This window comes from Pseudonaja textilis, chromosome 13 (genome assembly GCF_049901715.1).
Source record: "Pseudonaja textilis isolate UNSWEBS1 chromosome 13, rPseTex1.2, whole genome shotgun sequence".
Lineage (NCBI taxonomy): Eukaryota > Metazoa > Chordata > Lepidosauria > Squamata > Elapidae > Pseudonaja > Pseudonaja textilis.
Window position 1 is genome coordinate 16044907 of NC_142002.1, and position 18233 is coordinate 16063139.

The following is an 18233-nucleotide window of genomic DNA, read 5'->3' on the forward strand; positions in this document are numbered from 1 at the left end:
AAATGCCAAAAAGCAGGTTCATCTTTTACCAAGCTTCTAACATCGATTCTATTCTGGGCCTAAAATATAAACCTATTCAGCAGCAGCACAGAGAGTAGATCTGTTTTATATCTTGCAGGTTATAAGCCTACAGTTTTTGAATAATTAATATAGAGTTATGTAATCTGTCCAATAAGCATTACACGCCAGTCTTAGAGGATGCTGTGAAGCAGTGTTTTGTTTTTTGCAAGCTTGGACACATTAAGATGGGTAGACTTCAACTCCCAGGATTCCCACAGCCAGCATGGCCAGCTGAAGAATTCTGGGAGTTGAAGTCCACCCCATCTTAACGTGGCCATGGTTGAAAAACGCTGCTTTAAAGGACTCAGGTCACCCTGGAGTAACTTTGGCTGCAGCCTTATGGCTCTCTGTCTATAGCAGAGGTCTCCAAACTTGGCAACTTTAAGACTTGTGGACGTCAACTCCCAGAATTCTCCAGCCAGCACAGCTGGCTGGAGAATTCTGGGAGTTGAAGTCCACAAGTCTTAAAGTTGCCAAGTTTGGGGACCCTTGGTCTATATAGCCTGGTCTTCCTCACTGAATAAAAGGGGGGACTCTCCCCCTAATTGCATCCGCACAACAACCTTGTAGGTAGGCAGGGTTACTCTAGCTTAACGGAAAGTCAAACTAGCGGCGTCTGCCTGTATCTCACCTATACTGACCCTTGCAGGAGTGGAGCGGTATAACCGTTCCTCGCGCGCTCCCTTCTGGGTAACGTAGTCTCGCCTGACCAGCCTCCCTCCTCCTCGCCTCTTCTTTGTTGCCACTTGGCCCAATGGGCGCGCCGCCGCCCTCCGTGCCAGCTTCTCATTGGCCCATCTCCTCTGCCCAATAGGAGGCTGGAAACGTGGCATTCCTTTGTCGCAGCTGGGCTTCTTCGCCTATCTTCTTTCTCTCTCTCCCCCCCCCTCCGGCGATGGAACGCGCCAATCCCCGCCGCTGAAGCCCTCGCTCCTCCCGTCTCGGGACTGTACCATTAGGGTGGCTACAGGGGGGAAGAGGGCGGGGAAAAGAAAGGATCGCGAAGGGAAGGGGGCGGATGCTGGCGGCGCGGCGGGCACTGTGGCCGGGCTGGCGTGGCTGGAGCTGCGAACGCAGGAAGATGAAGTTGCTGACGGCTGCGGCCCTGCTGGGGCTGGGCGGGGGTCTCCTATTGCTGCTCTTCCCAGGCACTCACGCAGAGGAGCGCAAGAAGGGTCCCAAGGTCACGGTGAAGGTGAGCAAGCGGGGGGGGGGAGGGAGATGGGGGGGAGGCACCCAGGCTCAATATTCCCCATGCATCCCCCCCTTTCCACGACCCCCTTGCTTCGCAGCAGGATCCGGTGCTCGTGCAGCACCCCTTCGGATTGCAACGCCGTTGCAAACAGCCTGGCAGCTGGCCAATGCCTGAGGATGGGGTGGGGTGGGGGTCTCTGCTGACCCAGTTTTTGGTTCCTCGGCGTGCATTCGCACGTGCGGATGTGCACGCACACATGTACTAAGACCGACGGGCGGGCGGCCAACGGGGAACCCTAATTCGGCGGTAGCGACCGTTCAGATTGCAAGGAGCCGCCGGGATATATGGTGCCCAAGCCCTCCCCCTTCCCCCTCCCCACCCCGGTAGGTAGGTCTGCCTCGGTAGGTAGCATGGAAGGCGAGTGGACAGATCCGAGGGTCGTTTGCACGCGAGTAATGCGGGCACAGGCGCTTCCCCACGAAACGGGGCCTCTGGGTATAGGATTGCCCCTCATCTGATCGTCCCCTCTGAATTTTGCAAGGTGAGGGCTGGCAGGCTGGCATCTGAGAGGCCCCAGAAGGAAGAAGGTTTGGCACAGGAATATGCTTGCTTGGGCACTAACACGCTGCATGGCTGCAGGATTGCTCACTTGCATCCAGTGGGATTGACTCGTGGCTGGTGTAGGGGCAGGAATTGCAGCCCCCCAAATTAAGGAAAGAGGTGACCAGGATGAGGACATGGCGTTTTCAAAAGACTAAAAGAATGGACTGTGATTTCCAGGTGAATAAAGGAAGCCTGTTTGGGACGGGTGAGGAAAGCCACGCAGGCCAGAAGGATTGGGCATCTCTTATTTGCCCCCCTGGCAAAGGATCCTGCTGTTCCCAGGAACCGTTAGTCTGAGATGATAAGATGAAGCCGTTGTATATTCTAATATAAAAGCATCCGAACCTAGTGCCCGTTAGCTTGTATCCTTAGAACAAGGGTCTTCAAACTTGACAGGTTTAAGACTGGTGGTCTTCAACTTCCAGAGCTAACATGACTGGAGGAGGAATTCTGGGAGTTGAAGTCCACCAGTCTTAAAGTTGTCAAGGTTGGAGACCCCTGTCATAATCCATGAAGTGCATGTTCCTGGCTACTCGAGATGGCCTCCAAGAATTGTAGCCTATAAGATGTTCCCTAATAAATCGGCAAATTGTTGGAATTATGAACGGGGAACTTTTTTCCATATGTGGTGGACTTGCCCTAAGGCTAAGAATGATTGGCTCAGAACTAAGAATTGGCTTGAAGAAATCACAAAACAGAAAATTGAATTGAAATCAGAGACCTTCCTTTTGGGTATATTAAGACATTAAATTAGTAAGAAATTTCAATACATCATATTACATATAATAACTGCAGCAAGAGTTGCCTTTACCCAGAACTGGAAACGTGGCAATTTTCCCTCTGAGATTATGATAATAAAAAAGGTTTTAGAATGGGCAGAGATGGATAGGCTATCGATGGAAATGAAAGAAAGAGAAGAAACAGAGTACCACGAAATTTGGGATCTATAGTATAATTGGTTACAAAGTAGACACAAAGTAGATAAATGAAAGAAAGGTTATGGTAAGATGAAACAACATTGTGTACAATTATGTAAATATATGAGTATACGTTACAAAATTTAAAAATAATGGTAATAATATTTAGTAATAATTTACGTACTTAGGAATATGTCCGTGTGAGTGAACGCAGTTACGAACACACTGTAATGAATGGAAATATGTTTTTAACTGTAAAATTTGACAAAGATTTTTTTAAACAAAAAATAAAATAAATAAAAAGAACTGTAGGCTGAATTCAGAATAGGAACGAGTTCGCCTAAGCACCTAGGTCCCTGATAGCAGCCTCTGATTCTCTCCCCAGGTGTATTTTGATATTAAGATCGGGGAGGAAGAGGTAGGACGCATTGTCATTGGCCTCTTTGCAAAGACGGTTCCAAAGACTGTGGAGAATTTTGTCGCCTTAGCCACAGGAGAGGTAAGTCAGACGCTACTGAGTGATTGCAAAAATAGGGGCTGGATTGGGTCAAGGTAATGATGCTTCGTGACGGGAACGCAAAGTCTGTAGTTGTGGGTCGTGGGGAGGATTTTCCTCCTCACAATGACAGCTCTTTCTGAGCAGGACTGGTCCCACTGTTGGATAGAAGGGGGCAAACACCCCAGGAAGTGGATGGTTGAAATTACGAAGAAAATAAACCCCTCTGCATTTATTAATAATATTGGATTAGCAGTAGCGCTTAGATTTATATACCGCTTCAAAATGCTTCACATGTCTCTCTAAGCAGTTTACAGAGTCAGCTTCCTGCTCCCCAACAGTCTGGGTCCTCCTTTTACCCACCTCGGAAGGATGGAAGGCAGAGGCAAATTTGAGCTGGTCAGGATCGAACTGCGGAACTGCTGGCAGTTGGCAGAATTAGCCTGCAATACTTCATTCTAACCACTGGAAGGGAAGGAAGGAAGATAGCAATGGTACTTAAGAATTACGTACCGCTTTCCAGCCCTCTCTAAGCGGTTTACAGAGTCAGCCTCTTGCCCCCCAAAAATCTGGCTCCTCATTTTACTGACTTTGGAAGGATGGAAGGCTGAGTCAACCTTGAGCCAGTCAGGATCGAACTGCCGGCTGTGGGCAGAGTTTGCCTGCCATTATAGCATTCTAACCACTGCGCCACCATGGCTCTGGATTGGATCTGTTTAACTTTTTATTTGAAGATTTGTATGGCTGCCTCCCTTGGGTCATAACTCTGGATGGCGCTCCAAACAATAATTCATAGAATGGATCTCCTGGATCAAGAAGGCAGCCTTCCCAACAAGAAAGGACGGTCTTTGGTTCCCAGTTTCGATTTAGGAACATTTTGAATCCGCTTTCTGTCTACTGAGACAACGTGCGGTTGGAAGATTCCAGACATATAAATCCACTGAGTCCGGAAGGGATTGGCACAGCGGTGCGCGGCTGATGTTTGATGTACGAGTGCCCTGCGTCTTATCACTCTTACGCTTAGCTGCTTTTGTTTTCCAGAAAGGATTTGGGTTCAAGGGCAGCAAGTTCCACCGTGTGATCAAGGACTTCATGATCCAGGGAGGAGATTTTACCCGGGGCGATGGAACAGGAGGTAAGATTCCAGACAGGAAGTTCAGGTGGTTCCAAACTCAAATCTCTCTGAAGTGTTTCGTTCTTTCTCTAAGCAGTTTACAGAGTCGATCTGTTACTCTCAACAATATGGGTCCTCATTTTTTACCCACCTCGGAAGGCTGATTCAACCTTGAGCCGGTCAGAATCAAACTGCTGGCAGTTGGCAGAATCAGCCTGCAATACTGCATTCTAACCCCTGCACCACCAGGGCTCTTTAGCAATAGGTTGGATTAGCAACCACAGTGATGCTTAGCAACCTGTGGAAAAAGGTTGTACAATTGGGTCTGTCACATGAACGATCCACTTTCCAACTCTCACAATTTATGGCTATATCAGGCAGGCTTCAATAAGTAGATATGTATAAAAATACATATATATATATATATCAGGCCAGTGGGCAATATAATCAGTTATGAAAGCAAAAGAAGACGATGACTTGAGTTCACACAGTACCCTGAGCCATAATACGATTTATTTGGTGCCGTGTGAATCCAGCTAAAGAGAGATTATTTGGAAATTATAGATTGGCACGTGAACCTGGTGGTTTGGTATATCATGGATTGGTGAAACTTGGTGTAGGATTTTGTGGAAACACAATGGCTGAAAAGCAAGGGAACGGCTGCTAGTGAGTTCCACTGGTGTATATAAGTTCTTCTAACCTCTGAAAAGAATTCAGGGATCTCCTGAGAAGCTCAGAAGGTCCAGGTAGATCTCAGGTTGAGGGTCTTAAGTCTCGGTTTTGGACAACATTACATCTCTCACCTTCTCGTTTTTGTCAGGGAAGAGCATTTACGGAGACCGTTTCCCAGATGAGAATTTCAAATTGAAGCACTACGGGCCGGGATGGGTCAGCATGGCCAACGCCGGCAAGGACACCAACGGGTCTCAATTCTTCATCACTACTGTCAAGACTTCATGGCTGGATGGCAAGCATGTTGTCTTCGGCAAAGTTCTGGAAGGGATGGTGAGTAGGACTCCGGTTGGGCTGGGTGTGATGACCCAAGGGGGCGTGGCACAAAGGCAACACAGTCACATAAGTAAGAAAAGTCCCTTTAATACCTCCAACTTTGCCCCCAATGTCCTGGTTACCTTTGGCTGGAGAAAAAACTCCCAGGAACAGTCTTTAAGTGGAGGAGATTCAGTCCGAAAACAAAGTACAGACAAACTTTAAAAAAAGTCCACACAAATCACGCTGCAGCAATTAACTGGACGGGTTAGGAGAAGGAATTGCAGACTTCAAAGGCCAACAAAACACACATAGTTGGGAAGATGCCATAATCCTTGACAATAACAGATAACTCGCAATTTACTTCCAACAAGTTGCTGTACGCAGCTTCCCTTTTTAAATGCTCTGTTCCCAGCTGCAGCTAATGAAGGGAATCAGGGCCCTTACCTCCTCCGTAAGCCACGCAACTCACGTTGCTCCCTTCTCTGTTCTTCCTCGTGTGCCCTAGGATGAAGAGGGGTTGGGCCTGGATCTTCCTCTGAATTCCCTCTTCCTTGCTCTACCTCTCCCCTGCTCTGCCCAGCCGGACTGTGTCCTTCCACAGCCAACAGAGCCACACTCCCGCTCCCTGCCAGCTGTTTGGCCTCCCCCCCGCGAATCAGATTCCGACGGGCATGACACTGGGTCAGAGTTGGTCTTTTTTCAGTGTATCCGCTTTTCTCAACTTCAGCAACTTCAGGTTGGGTGGACTTCAACTCCCAAACTTTGCTGTCTGGGGAATTCTGGGAGTTGAAGTCGACACTTCTAAAAGCGGGCGAAGGTGAGAAACGCTGACCCAGATTCAAGGGTTGAAAATAAGAAGAGTTAAATTTGACTGTTGCTACAACTCCATTGTTTCCTCCTTCCTCTATTTGAATGTCTTGTTGAGTCATAGAACAAGAGATTTAGAGGATACACCAAAACAGTACTTCCAACTTCCTTTTTATTTTTTAAAAAAAGATTGCATCGTTGTAAAAAAGTTGGTTGCAACTAGAGATCACATTTATCAGCACAGTGATGGCCTGGCTGCATGATTCTTCCCATTCTTGTCTCGCCAAGTAGATTTCCGATTTGTCTTTTGTGATCCCTTTTGCAACTACCTTCATTTTCACTTTGGCTCTGCCTTGGGATCTTGAAAAATCTAGATCTTTTCTAGACTGACATTCCGATGAAATAAAAGTGGATTTGGCAACTTTCTCACCAGGCATTGAAATAAACGTTGCCGGCCAGACCTATTGATAGTTGGAGTTTAATAATACCTGAAAAACCCCGGCTCTCTGCCTTATCCTAAATAAAAATAAAGGTTTTAGAGGAACCCACTTATCATCATCCTTCCCAGCGAAACCAGAAAGGAAACATGAGCTCATTTTACTTTATTTGTCAGACTAATGAATAGAATCTTGCAAGTCTGAAAGTACAAACCTTCCGCCTTCTATTTTTGCAGCCTGAAAGCAATAGCACTTAGACTTATATACCGCTTCACAGTGCTTTCCAGCTCTAAGTGGTTTACAGAGTCAGCCTTTAGCCCCCCACCAATCTGGGTCCTTGTTTTACCCACCCCGGGAAGGCTGAGTGGGGCCTGTGAGGATTGAACTCATGGCAGTGGGCAGTGTTAGCTTGCAATAATACTGCATTCTAACCACAAGGAGGGTGGGAGAGAAGGAAGGAAGATAGCAATAGATTTATATACCGCTTCAACTGATCTTCCAAGCTGTAGCGGGGCCATTAGAACTTGAAGCCGGTGCAGGCCAGAAGGTACCTGAGGGGGTGTCCTCCATGGTAGATGGGGGATGACCATCGTCTCAGGACTTCCCTGCTACTTCTTTCCTAGGATGTTGTCCGGAAGGTGGAAAAAACCAAGACAGACAGCCGTGACAAACCCCTGAAAGACGTCATCATTGCGGACTGCAATGTCATTGAGGTGGAAAAACCATTCGCCATTGCCAAAGAATAATCGGGGGGCTGCTGAAGGGCCGGATTCTGGCCTGGAAAAGGGCTGGAGGCCCCACCCCGCTTCCTGGGGCCTCGTTCATCCTCCTCCTCCAGCTGCTGAGCCCCCCTTCCATGCTGGGTGGTGGGGCCTCCATTTCTGCAACCACAGTTCGACACTTCCTCTTCCACCATCAGCCTCGGTGGTCGGCGAGGGCCCCCTTCCGAGGGGGACAGAGATGTTGCATTGTCTCATTCTTTTTGTAAAAAAAAGCACATGGACCAATAAACATGACCATTGTGGGTTGTTTTTTTTTTTGGTAGAACTTCGTCTGCCTTGCCTTTCTCCTCATCCCTCAAGTCCATTTGTGGTTGGTGGGGCCAAACTTGGTTTAGCACATGGTCTAAGCCCAGTTCGAGGGGTGGAAGGTCCCCAACAAGTTGCCTTTGGATGGGTAAAATCCTAGTAGTGACCTCCGATTTTGAAAACGGAGGAAGCTGTTCTGGACACCTTAGTGGAAAACGGCGTCCTCTGCAGTAGGAGTAGTTTTCAAGAATTTGGTTTTGAGGAACTAGTCTTAACCACTATAGCCCACCGGATCAGGGTTTCTCGAGCTCAGCGATTTCAGTTGGGTGAACTTTTAACTCCCAGAATTTCCCGACTTCCGGGAGGTGAAATCTACCCATCATAACATGGTTGAGGTTGAGAAAACACTGCACAAAAGGGATGGATCGTAACTCCTTGTTTTTCCTCAGCCCTACTAGGAATATTGGACGTGACCCATTTGAAAGCCTATCTGTCAACTCGTAAAATATTTCTATGGTCTTTTTAGAGTTGCCAACAGAAACTCCCAATAAGTCGTTTTGAAAGTTTGGTTCGAGACTCATTTAATTGGGGGTAACTGCCGGAATCTTGACAGCAGTTAACATGTCGGGCACTGCCTGGGTGTAGCCAACTCTGAGGCACATCATTGTCACCCTCGACCCTGGTTTTCCCCCCACCCCCTGGGTGTATCAATTCATATTCTCCAATGGGACACATCCATAGCCAAGAGTCATCGATCATGTTCTCCAATTAGATATTTGCACGGCAGAAACTTCAATCACCTAGTTACTAACTTTAAAAAACTATTTATGCAATGCACTTTCAATTTCCAAGCTGCTGCTTTTCCCCGCCTCCCTTTCTGTTGGCAACTCTAAAAAGACCACATAAATATTTTATGGGTTGACACTATCTAGTTTTCAATTGTTTGGAGGACTTCCTAGCCTTAAAGAAAATTAAGACCTACATCCTGTTGTCACCTTAAGATTCTATTGCCCCATCTCGGTACCAGCCTTGGAGTATAGCTAGCTGACTCTGGTGAGAAGAGGCGGGGAATTAAGCAACAAAGGACAACAAAATTTCTCCCTTTGCTAAGAGTAAACAGGATTCGAATTGGGTACAAATTCTGCAAGTTGAGGTCCACGCATCTTAAAAAGCGAAAATTCTAAAGTGTCAGCCAATCTTCTAGATCGGGCCAACCTGTTTTCCAAAGGCCGAATTCTTCTCCAGAAGAGATGCAGTCGGAATAAAGCACGGTGCATTTAATCGATACCCTACTTTCAACAAACCTGGGATCTACTCCTATGGATTTTTTTTCTTTTCCTGTTTCCCTCCCCTGGGTGAAAGTGAGGTGGGTGCTTGTGCAGCCGAAATAGTCGTGCCCCTCCATCTCTCTGCTTTTTACACGCTCCTCTCTCCAGGCACGTAATGGCAAAGCAGGCCTCTCCTTAGCAACCCCTAGGCAAGGACGAAAGGAGTCGAAGACCAACCCCAGGGACCACTGCCATAATTGTTCTTGGCATCTCTGACTCGGTTAAGAGCTTTGCTTCCAGGCAGGTGGTGGTCTTGGGTGTAGAGACCCTGCAGGACGCCGCTCAGGATTATATTGGGAAGCAAACCTGAACAAAAAGAGGAAGGAGAACTGTGAGCTGTTTTGCGCTGTCTCGAGAAAAAAAAAAGAGCCCGTTGGAGATGTCCTAGCCTTTTGCGGTCGGGAAAGCAAAAGTGATTTTGTCACTTACGGAGTGGCTGCCAAGCACAAGGCAGGCTATTTTGGGCCTTGGGGCCCCTACCCGAGTCAAGAAAGTCGGACATAAAAGCATAAGAATAGGTATAACGCTTGCAGAAGCTGTAAAAGAGAGAGCGTGGCCCCGGAACCCCCTGGAAGTAGCTTAAGGCACCAGTTCCAAAGTGAAAGGAAGGTTCCTGAGGGAACTGTGTGGAAGTAGGATAGTTTTAACAGGCGTGTTTCCCTTTTACACAAGGAAGGGGAGGGACATTGGTTAACAGCCTGCTAGGGGAACAGATTAGAAATACAAATAGAAAAATAGGATAGAATAGCACGGAACGGAATAAAATAGAACAGAGTAACATGGAATAGAATTAGAATAGAATGGAATGGAATGGAATGGAATGGAATGGAATGGAATGGAATAGAATAGAATAGAATAGAATGAATGGAATGGAATGGAATGGAATGGAATAGAATGGAATGGAATGGAATAGAATAGAGAATGGAATGGAATGGAATGGAATAGAATAGAATAGAATAGAGAATGGAATGGAATGGAATGGAATAGAGAAGAGAATAGAATAGAGAATAGAATGGAATGGAATAGAATAGAATAGAATAGAATAGAATAGAATAGAATAGAATAGAATAGAATAGAATAGAATAGAGAATGGAATAGAATAGAGAATAGAATAGAATAGAATTCTTTATTGGCCAAGTATGACGGGACACACAAGGAATTTGTCTTTGGTGCAAATGCTCTCAGTGTACATAAAAGAAAAAATACCACTTGTCGAGAGTCAAGAATCAAGGTTCAACACTTAATGATAGTCATAGGGTACAATAAGCAATCAAATCATACTTGGAAACAATAAAAATCATTAGGATAAAAGCAACAAGGTTACAGTCAAACAGTCACAAGTGGGAGGAGATGGGTGAAAGGAAGGACGGGAGGATTAATGGTAATAGTACTGCAGACTTAGTAAATAGTTGGACAGTGTTGAGGGAATTATTTGTTTAGCAGAGTGAGGGCGTTCAGGAAAAAACTGTTCTTGTGTCTAGTTGTTCTGGTGTGCAGGGCTCTATAGCGTCATTTTGAGGGTAGGAGTTGAACCAGTTTATGTCCAGGATGTGAGGAGTCCGTAAATATTTGCACAGCCCTCTTTTTGACTCCTGCAGGTTAAAGGTCCTCCTGGCTCCTTAATCTGAATTTTCTCAGCTTCATGTCTATGGAGATTCTCAGTCATCCAGGACATGGGTTGTCCCAAAGGTGCTAACTGGTATTCCATGTCCTCTGTGACCCCCCCGTCCAAAAAACACCTGGAAAGCAGCTTCCTCGAGGCTTACCTGTGGAAGATGGGAGCACATACGGGTCACTGTGGAAGCTTACGCCAGGCCGGTGAGAGAGCTGGGCACAGGGGCTGTTTGAGAGAGAGAAAAGTCCCACCTTGTGTGTAGAGAACAAGCAGGAGTAGGGCCACGAGTAACAGAATAACAGACTTGGAAGGGACCTTACGAGGTCTTCTAGTCCAACCCCCTGCTCAAGCTAGCGACCTTATACCATCTTAGTCAAATGGTTGTCACTTGACTTGATGGACATCTTCCTTTCTATAAGAAGAAAGGGGACGAGAAGCAAACTAGCCAGCAAGCAAGTTTTAAGTTTTTACGCTTCGTATCAAGAGAGTGCAAAGAATAACAGGAGGAACCTTGGAGGTCATCTTGTCCAACCCCCTCCAATATCTCTAGAACACAGAAGGTTGGCAAACATTGGAATAAACACTCGGGATTCCTCCAGCCCCTTCCCTTCAAGCCAAGAAAACAACTTGCCTGAAATCCTGGAAGGAAGAATCCGCATCCCACCTGTTGGGGAAAAAAAACCCAAAATACAGGGAATGAATTGTGAAATCCTCGGTGCTCTGTGAGCTTGGCTGCTGCTTTGCAGACCTTTCATTAGCCAACTAGATGACGTTGTCAGTGCTAGAGAGGAGTGGGGTTTGAAAAACTGGGCAGTGAATTGTCTGCAAGACGACCAATTTCAAAGAGAGCACCCGACAACTCCGCAGGTAGTGTGTTTTTGCTTCTACTACGTCGATCTACGACTCTGAACCCAATCTAAGTCACCACACTACACCTCATTGTAGTTTGTGAACCGGCCTCGCTGTGATTATTCTGGCAGGGTGGGGGGAGGAAGGAAAAAGCAGGTCATCAGCCAACACCGAAAGATCAAGGCGAGAAGAATAAAATGGAACCCCTGAAGAACAGAAATGATCCTGGACTACCACATGTAGCATCCATCATCGCCATTGGCTATACTAAAGGCCGGGTTGCTGGGACTTGTAGTTCAACAGCACCTGGAAGGCCACAAATCCCCCTGGTCCAGCTGTGGGCACCTGAAGGGAGAAGGGGAGAGAGGATACGCCGCTCCTTCCTTCTGTTTCCTCCCCTGACGGATGGTTCCGACCCAAACCTGGTTCCGAGAGACTAAACCCAAGACCAAGGCAACAGCACAACCTTTTAATGTTTCATTTACGAATCCTGTTTCTTCCCAGATAAAAGGCTCCTTCCAACTAATTAGGCTCCGATAAGGAAAAGCCTTGCCAAATTTTTGCAAGGCTGCCAAGAACAACAGATAAATTTCCTAAACAAAAAAAAATCAAAGAGTCTCCAAACACCGACTCGGATATTCTTAATGTCCACCAGACTCGAGTATCAAACTTCTTTGCCTTCTGCAAAGAACTGCAGTTTCTCAGCTGGCTTGTATCTCTTAAGGGAGGGGCCATCACCTTGCAGCCTTACTCCCGAGTCGCTCGTGCTTGTAACTGTTCTTTCCTCCAAGTCATCCTGCGTGCACGTGTACTTGGCACAGGCTCCTCGGGAATCTCTTCATCATTGCTGCCAGGCTCCACAGTCTCCAAAGGCAGCACCCCACTCCCTGGTGGTCCTGGCCCCATCCCTGCATCGCACACAGGCCCCTCATCCGAGTCCTCGCCCTCCGAGACCCCAGCCGCCTGCACCTGCAAACCACACACAGGGATACTCACCCCAAATGGGGCTCCTCTTGGCCCTGCCACAGCTTCAAAAAATGGAGCAGCTCCTTGGGAAGAGTTTGGTTCTGCAAGATGACGCCCTGTAGGAAATGCAACAAGTGGTAAGCCCTCCCTGAGGAATATAGAAAGAGGAAGCAAATGGGAGCAGCAAAGAATAACCACCTCCCTCCGCGGCCTTTTCCTCACCTGCAGATAAGCTTCTAAGCCAGCCCGCCGTTGCTGCAGAACCTTCACCATCCATTTGGGGACCCTCTTGGGTGGGAAATCAGGAACCTGGCAGGTCCTCTTGATCTAAGGAGAGGAAGGGGGACACTGGGCCCGTTACGAGGTGGACAAACGAGAACCGCTGCGGTTCTGAAAATGGCCGTGTTTATTGCTTTATTGCTGGGAAGGGACGCGGTGGCTCAGCGGCTAAGACACGGAGCTCGTTGATCAGGAAGGTGGGCAGTTGGGCGGTTCGAATCCCTAGCATAGCCGCGTGACGGAGTGAGCTCCCATCACTTGTCCCAGCTTCTGCCAACCTAGCAGTTCGAAAGCATATTGCGCTTTCGACGTTTAGTCCTGCCAGCCACATGACCACGGAGACGTCTTTGGACAGCGTTGGCTCTTCGGCTTTGTAGCGGAGGTAAGCTCCGCCCCTAGAGCCGGAAACGACTAGCACATATACCTGAGGGGAATCTTTACCTTTACCTATTGCATTGTGCTCTCCTCCCAGGGACACCTCCCTTGAGTCTCCAGCAGGTGGCAGCACATAGCTTTAGCTGATCTCCAGAAGCTGCAAGAAGGCCTTCTCTGATACAGTTCTTGTTTGGAAAGGAGACCACTATGAAATCCCAACTTTCTGGCTAAATTAGAACACGGGGTGGGGGGGGGACAAATTCCCTAAAGAAAACAACTAACCAACCATGCCCCAAATCCAAAAGCTGAACCCTGAGGAGACTGGTTCCCTTTTACTCACCCTTTTATGAAGTGCATAAAACTCACTGTAGCGCTTCTCCACGCAATGCTTCCTTCCGTTACACAAGATCTCCACCTTGAATACCTGCAATGGCACCCAGAAGTGGGGGCTCAGATTCACAGCCCCTATTTTTGGTTAGGTCCTTGCTGACTCCTCCTGCCATCTAGCTGGTTTTAGAAGACCCTCCTGTGAGCTGTTGCATTCCAAATGTCAGAGAGAGAGAGGGAGGGAGAGAGGGAGGGAAGAAAAAGAAAGAGAAAGAAAGAAGGAAAGAAAGAAAGAAAAAGAAAGGAGAAAGAAAAAGGAAAGGAAAGGAAAAGAAAGAGAAAGAAAGAAAGAAAGAAAGAAAGAAAGAAAGAAAGAAAGAAAGAAAGAAAGAAAGACAGGCAGATAGGTAGACAGGCAGACAGACCAGGCTAGGAGAAGCTTTTCAGCACTGAATGAAATAACCAATTTGATTCCCATCCCAGCTTTTACTACATTGAGAACAGCTCAACGAAGGCTCAGAGTCCAAGCAGGACTAGAACTCACTGTCTCCTGGTGATAGGCCTAATGTCACCCAGGTGGCTTTCATGCCTAAGGCAGCACTAGAACTCACCATTTCCTGATGGTTGATCCAAGACCCCAACCAGCTTTCGTGGCCAATGAGGAACTAGAATTCCCAGTCTCCTGGTGTTTGGCTGAAAGTCACCCAGGTGGCTTTGGTACAACTCACCATCTCCTGGTTTTTAGCCTGATGCCTTTAACCACAATCCCAAAGGGGCCCTCTGTATCCAAAACATACTGTTTTTTCAGTCTAGGTTCCCCAATGGCTTGCCTTCTTAATTTATGGAATTTTCCGGAGGCGTCTAGTTGACCCCATGGAAAACAAGACAAGGCATCCAACCAACTTTCCAAAAGTCCACTTCCATATCCATAAAACTAGGAGGGCAAGCCCCTCTCCCTTGACCTGTAAACTCGGTTGAATTTTTCCTACCAGGTTCCAGAACCCTCCTTTTTAAAAGGCGCCAACATTCATTTGGGGAAGCCAACATGACAAAATGATAGCCAGTGCCTTCAAGCCAGGGATGTTAGGGGCTAGCGGGGAAAAGCACCCTTCTGTCAGGACGCCTGAAAAACTACTGCAGTGTTTCTGGCTGCTTAAAAGATCCACTCACAGCTCCTATCCCAGAGCAGTAACTCTACTGAATTCTACTGTATAGGGCAGAGGTCGCCCAAACATAGCAACTGTAAGGCTTGTGGACTTCAACTCCCAGAATTCCTGAGCTAACATGGCTGGCGGAGGAGTTCTGGGAGTTGAAGTCTACAAGCCTTAAAGCTGTCAAGTTTGAAGACCCCTGGTCTACAGTATCTATCTCCATCTCCATTATCTATCTATCTATCTATCTATCTATCTATCTATCTATCTATCTATCTATCTATCTATCTATCTATCATCTATCTAATCTGTCTATATCTATCTGTCTCTGTCTAATCCAAGGGTCTTCAAATTTGGCAACTTTAAGACTTTTGGACTTCAACTCCCAGAATTCCTGAGCTAACATGACTGGAGGAGGAATTCTGGGAGTTGAAGTCCAAAAGTCTTAAAGCTGTCAAGTTGGAAGACCCCTGATCTACAGTATCTGTCTCCATCTCCATTATCTGCCTGCCTGCCTGCCTGCCTGCCTGCCCGCCCGCCCGCCCCGCCCCATCCATCCATCCATCCATCCATCCATCCATCCATCCATCCATCTATCCATCTATCTATCTATCTATCTATCTAATCTGTCTAATCTGTCTATATCTGTCTGTCTGTCTAATCCAAGGGTCAAATTTGGCAAATTTAAGACTTGTGGACTTCAACTCCCAGAATTCCTGAGCTAACATGACTGGAGGAGGAATTCTGGGAGTTGGAAGTCCACAAGTCTTAAAGTTGCCACGGTTGGGGACCCTTGGTATAGTGCAATATTAATGCAATATCCGGGGCTTTCAATTCAATCGTACAGAACGTGAAGGAGGTAGGTGTGTGTGTGTTTTATTTTAATAGTAATAATGTACACCGAATACGGCATTTAATTTCGTTGTACGAGGTGCAATGACCGTAAAGTAGTAAAACTTATCTTCTCCTTCCTAGATGTGGTGCTGTTTAACCGAATTGCTCCAATGCAACAAGTTTGCCTTAGAGAAAAATTAAAACAGGTTCCTGCAGAGCTTAAGACTGGCCTCTCCTTTCGCTTAAAAAAGGAACTTTTTAAAAAGGAACCAAACCTGGCCGAGAAAGTTTTTGCGTTCACTCAATATCCTGAATTCAAGCACGAAACAAGGAGTCATTCAAATGTCTCCAGGCCACGGAGGGTCTGCTTTAATCCTTTGCTGGACCGGAGGCAGGAAGCTGACTCACACAGCCCAGGGAGTGGGGTGTGTGTGTGTGTGTGTGCGTGCATGTGGGTTGGATTCTTGGGTTTCCAGAGGCATTTCAGACCAATTCTCCCTGCCAGTGGCACAAAGGAGCAGCTGTTCTCCCCTGGAGCAGGTGCTTTCCTAGCCAGCCTTTCCAGAAAAAGCAAAAATAAATAAATAAAAATAAAAAAGCAGGCCTGAATGGCCGCTTATTGATTCCAAAGGCGAGGCCCATCCCCGGCTGAATGGCACAAACAGGGCGCCAGTGTCCGTGTGCCAGGAAGAAGTTTGCCTTCCTCCAAACCTTTCCTCCCCAGCCCCCCCTCAAAAAGTTCCCCCCATCCCCTCCCCTGTCTTTTCACCCTGGTTTAAGCAGGAGGGGCCCCAATCCCCCACACCTGGGATCATCTCTGGGCATTGCATGGCACCTTCTTCACACCCAGGGCAATAATGGCAGGCTTTTCACACACCCCAGAAAGGCTGTTCACCAGGAATTAAGTCAGGCCGGTGAAAAACCCAGTTTGCAAAAAAAAAAAAAAAACACCCCTCATTCCTAAAACATACATTTGCCTTTAAAAAGGGCTGCTTTGGGGGGGGAGGTTGGGTTACACGGGAGTAGAATTTGGGGCCTCCCAGGCACCGTTCAGACGTTAGGCAATCCCCGCATTTCTTTCCCTTCTCTCTCTCTCCCCTCACCCAGGCCGGCAAGGGAAGGGAAGGCTTCCAAGGCGGCCGCCTCTGTTGCTTTCTCTCTCTCTTTGGCTCTCCCTGTTGAACTCCGGCCCAGCCCAACACGGGACAACGGAGCCCCCTTTTCCCACGACGTCCGAGCTCGCCTTTCCCAGGCACGGCCGGTGACGCCGCCGCCGCCAGCCCGAGAGCGCCCCGGAGAAAGTGCAGCGGCCTCGGCCAACCTTGCCTTCCTTTCCCCCCGACCCGCAGCCGCCCGTCTGGGACGCACCGTGTGAGCCTTGCCGGGGCTCCGCTGCTCCTCCTGCTGCCGCCGCCGGGGCGAAGCCGCCCGCAGCCTCACCGCGCTCACCGCCACCTCCAGCATCTCTCGCGGGGGCCGCCGCGCCCGGCTCCTTTGCTCCGCTTAGCCCCGCCGCGGCTGACCCGCCTCGCTCCGCCCAGTGCGGCCTCGGCTCTGCCCCGCCGGGAAGGCCACGGAGATTTTAGAGAAACAAGAGGTGGAAGGGACCTTGTAGGTCATCTAGTCCAACCCCCACCCCCACCCAAGCAGGAGACCCTACACCATTTCTGAGAGGTGGCAGTCCAATCTCTTCTTGAAAGCCTCCAGGGATGAAGCTCCCACAACTTCTGAAGGCAAAGCTGTTCCATTTGAATATAGGATACCAGAGTTGGAAGGGACCTTGTAGATCATCTAGTCCAACCCCTGCCCAAGGAGGAGACCCTACACCATTTCTGACAGGTGGTAGTCCAATCTCTTCTTGAAAGCCTCCAGGGATGAAGCTCCACAACTTCTGAAGGCAAAGCTGTTCCATTTGAATATAGGATACCAGAGTTGGAAGGGACCTTGTAGGTCATCTAGTCCAACCCCTCCCCCCCCCAAGCAGGAGACCCTACACCATTTCTGACAGGTGGTAGTCCAATCTCTTCTTGAAAGCCTCCAGGGATGAAGCTCCCACAACTTCTGAAGGCAAAGCTGTTCCATTTGAATATAGGATACCAGAGTTGGAAGGGACCTTGTAGATCATCTAGTCCAACCCCCTGCCCAAGGAGGAGACCCTACACCATTTCTGACAGGTGGTAGTCCAATCTCTTCTTGAAAGCCTCCAGGGATGAAGCTCCCACAACTTCTGAAGGCAAAGCTGTTCCATTTGAATATAGGATACCAGAGTTGGAAGGGACCTTGTAGGTCATCTAGTCCAACCCCCGCCCAAGCAGGAGACCCTACACCATTTCTGACAGGTGGCCATCCAATCTCTTCTTGAAAGCCTCCAGCGATGAAGCTCCCACAACTTCTGTTCCATGGGTTGATTTTTCTCACTGTCAGAAAGCTTCTCCTTATTTCCAGGTTGAATCTCTCCTTGTTCCGTTTCCATCCATTATTCCTTGTCTGGCCTTCAAAGGTGCTTTAGAAAATAGCTTGACCCCCTCCTCCTCTCTGTGGCAGCCCCTCAAATATTGGAAGGCTGCTCTCATGTCTCCCGTGGTCCTTTTCTTTATAGACTAGCCAGGCCGTTCCTGCAACTGTTCATCGTATGTTTTAGCCTCCAGTTACTCTTTCCTGCTCTTGCCCTTCCTTTCTCTCCCTCTTTCGTTCTTTCTCTTCCTTCTTTTTTCTCTCTTTCTATCGCTTTTTGTTTTTCTTTCACTTTCTCTCTCTTGTTTCTTTCTCTCCTCCCTCCCTTCCTCTTTTTCCTTTTCTTTCTCTCCCTCTCCCTTCAAATATTGGAAGACTGCTATCCTGTCTCCCCTGGTCCTTCTCTTC

The 18233-nt window shown here is 47.9% G+C and overlaps 2 protein-coding genes across 2 annotated transcripts; one reads left to right on the forward strand and one right to left on the reverse strand.

Annotated features, from left to right (window-relative positions):
• Positions 1-1062: 1062 nt before the first annotated feature.
• PPIB (peptidylprolyl isomerase B) lies at positions 1063-7382 on the forward strand. Its single transcript, XM_026709688.2, has 5 exons — positions 1063-1255; positions 3161-3274; positions 4313-4406; positions 5206-5390; positions 7243-7382. The coding sequence occupies exons 1-5, from the start codon at positions 1079-1081 to the stop codon at positions 7363-7365; spliced, it is 693 nt and encodes a 230-aa protein (XP_026565473.1). The 5' UTR covers positions 1063-1078; the 3' UTR covers positions 7366-7382.
• On the reverse strand, positions 6337-16899 carry SNX22 (sorting nexin 22). Its single transcript, XM_026709689.2, has 7 exons — positions 16740-16899; positions 13400-13483; positions 12628-12732; positions 12436-12521; positions 11222-11254; positions 10742-10815; positions 6337-9281 (listed from the first exon to the last, which is right to left on the reverse strand). The coding sequence occupies exons 1-7, from the start codon at positions 16833-16835 to the stop codon at positions 9121-9123; spliced, it is 639 nt and encodes a 212-aa protein (XP_026565474.2). The 5' UTR covers positions 16836-16899; the 3' UTR covers positions 6337-9120.
• Positions 16900-18233: the final 1334 nt, after the last annotated feature.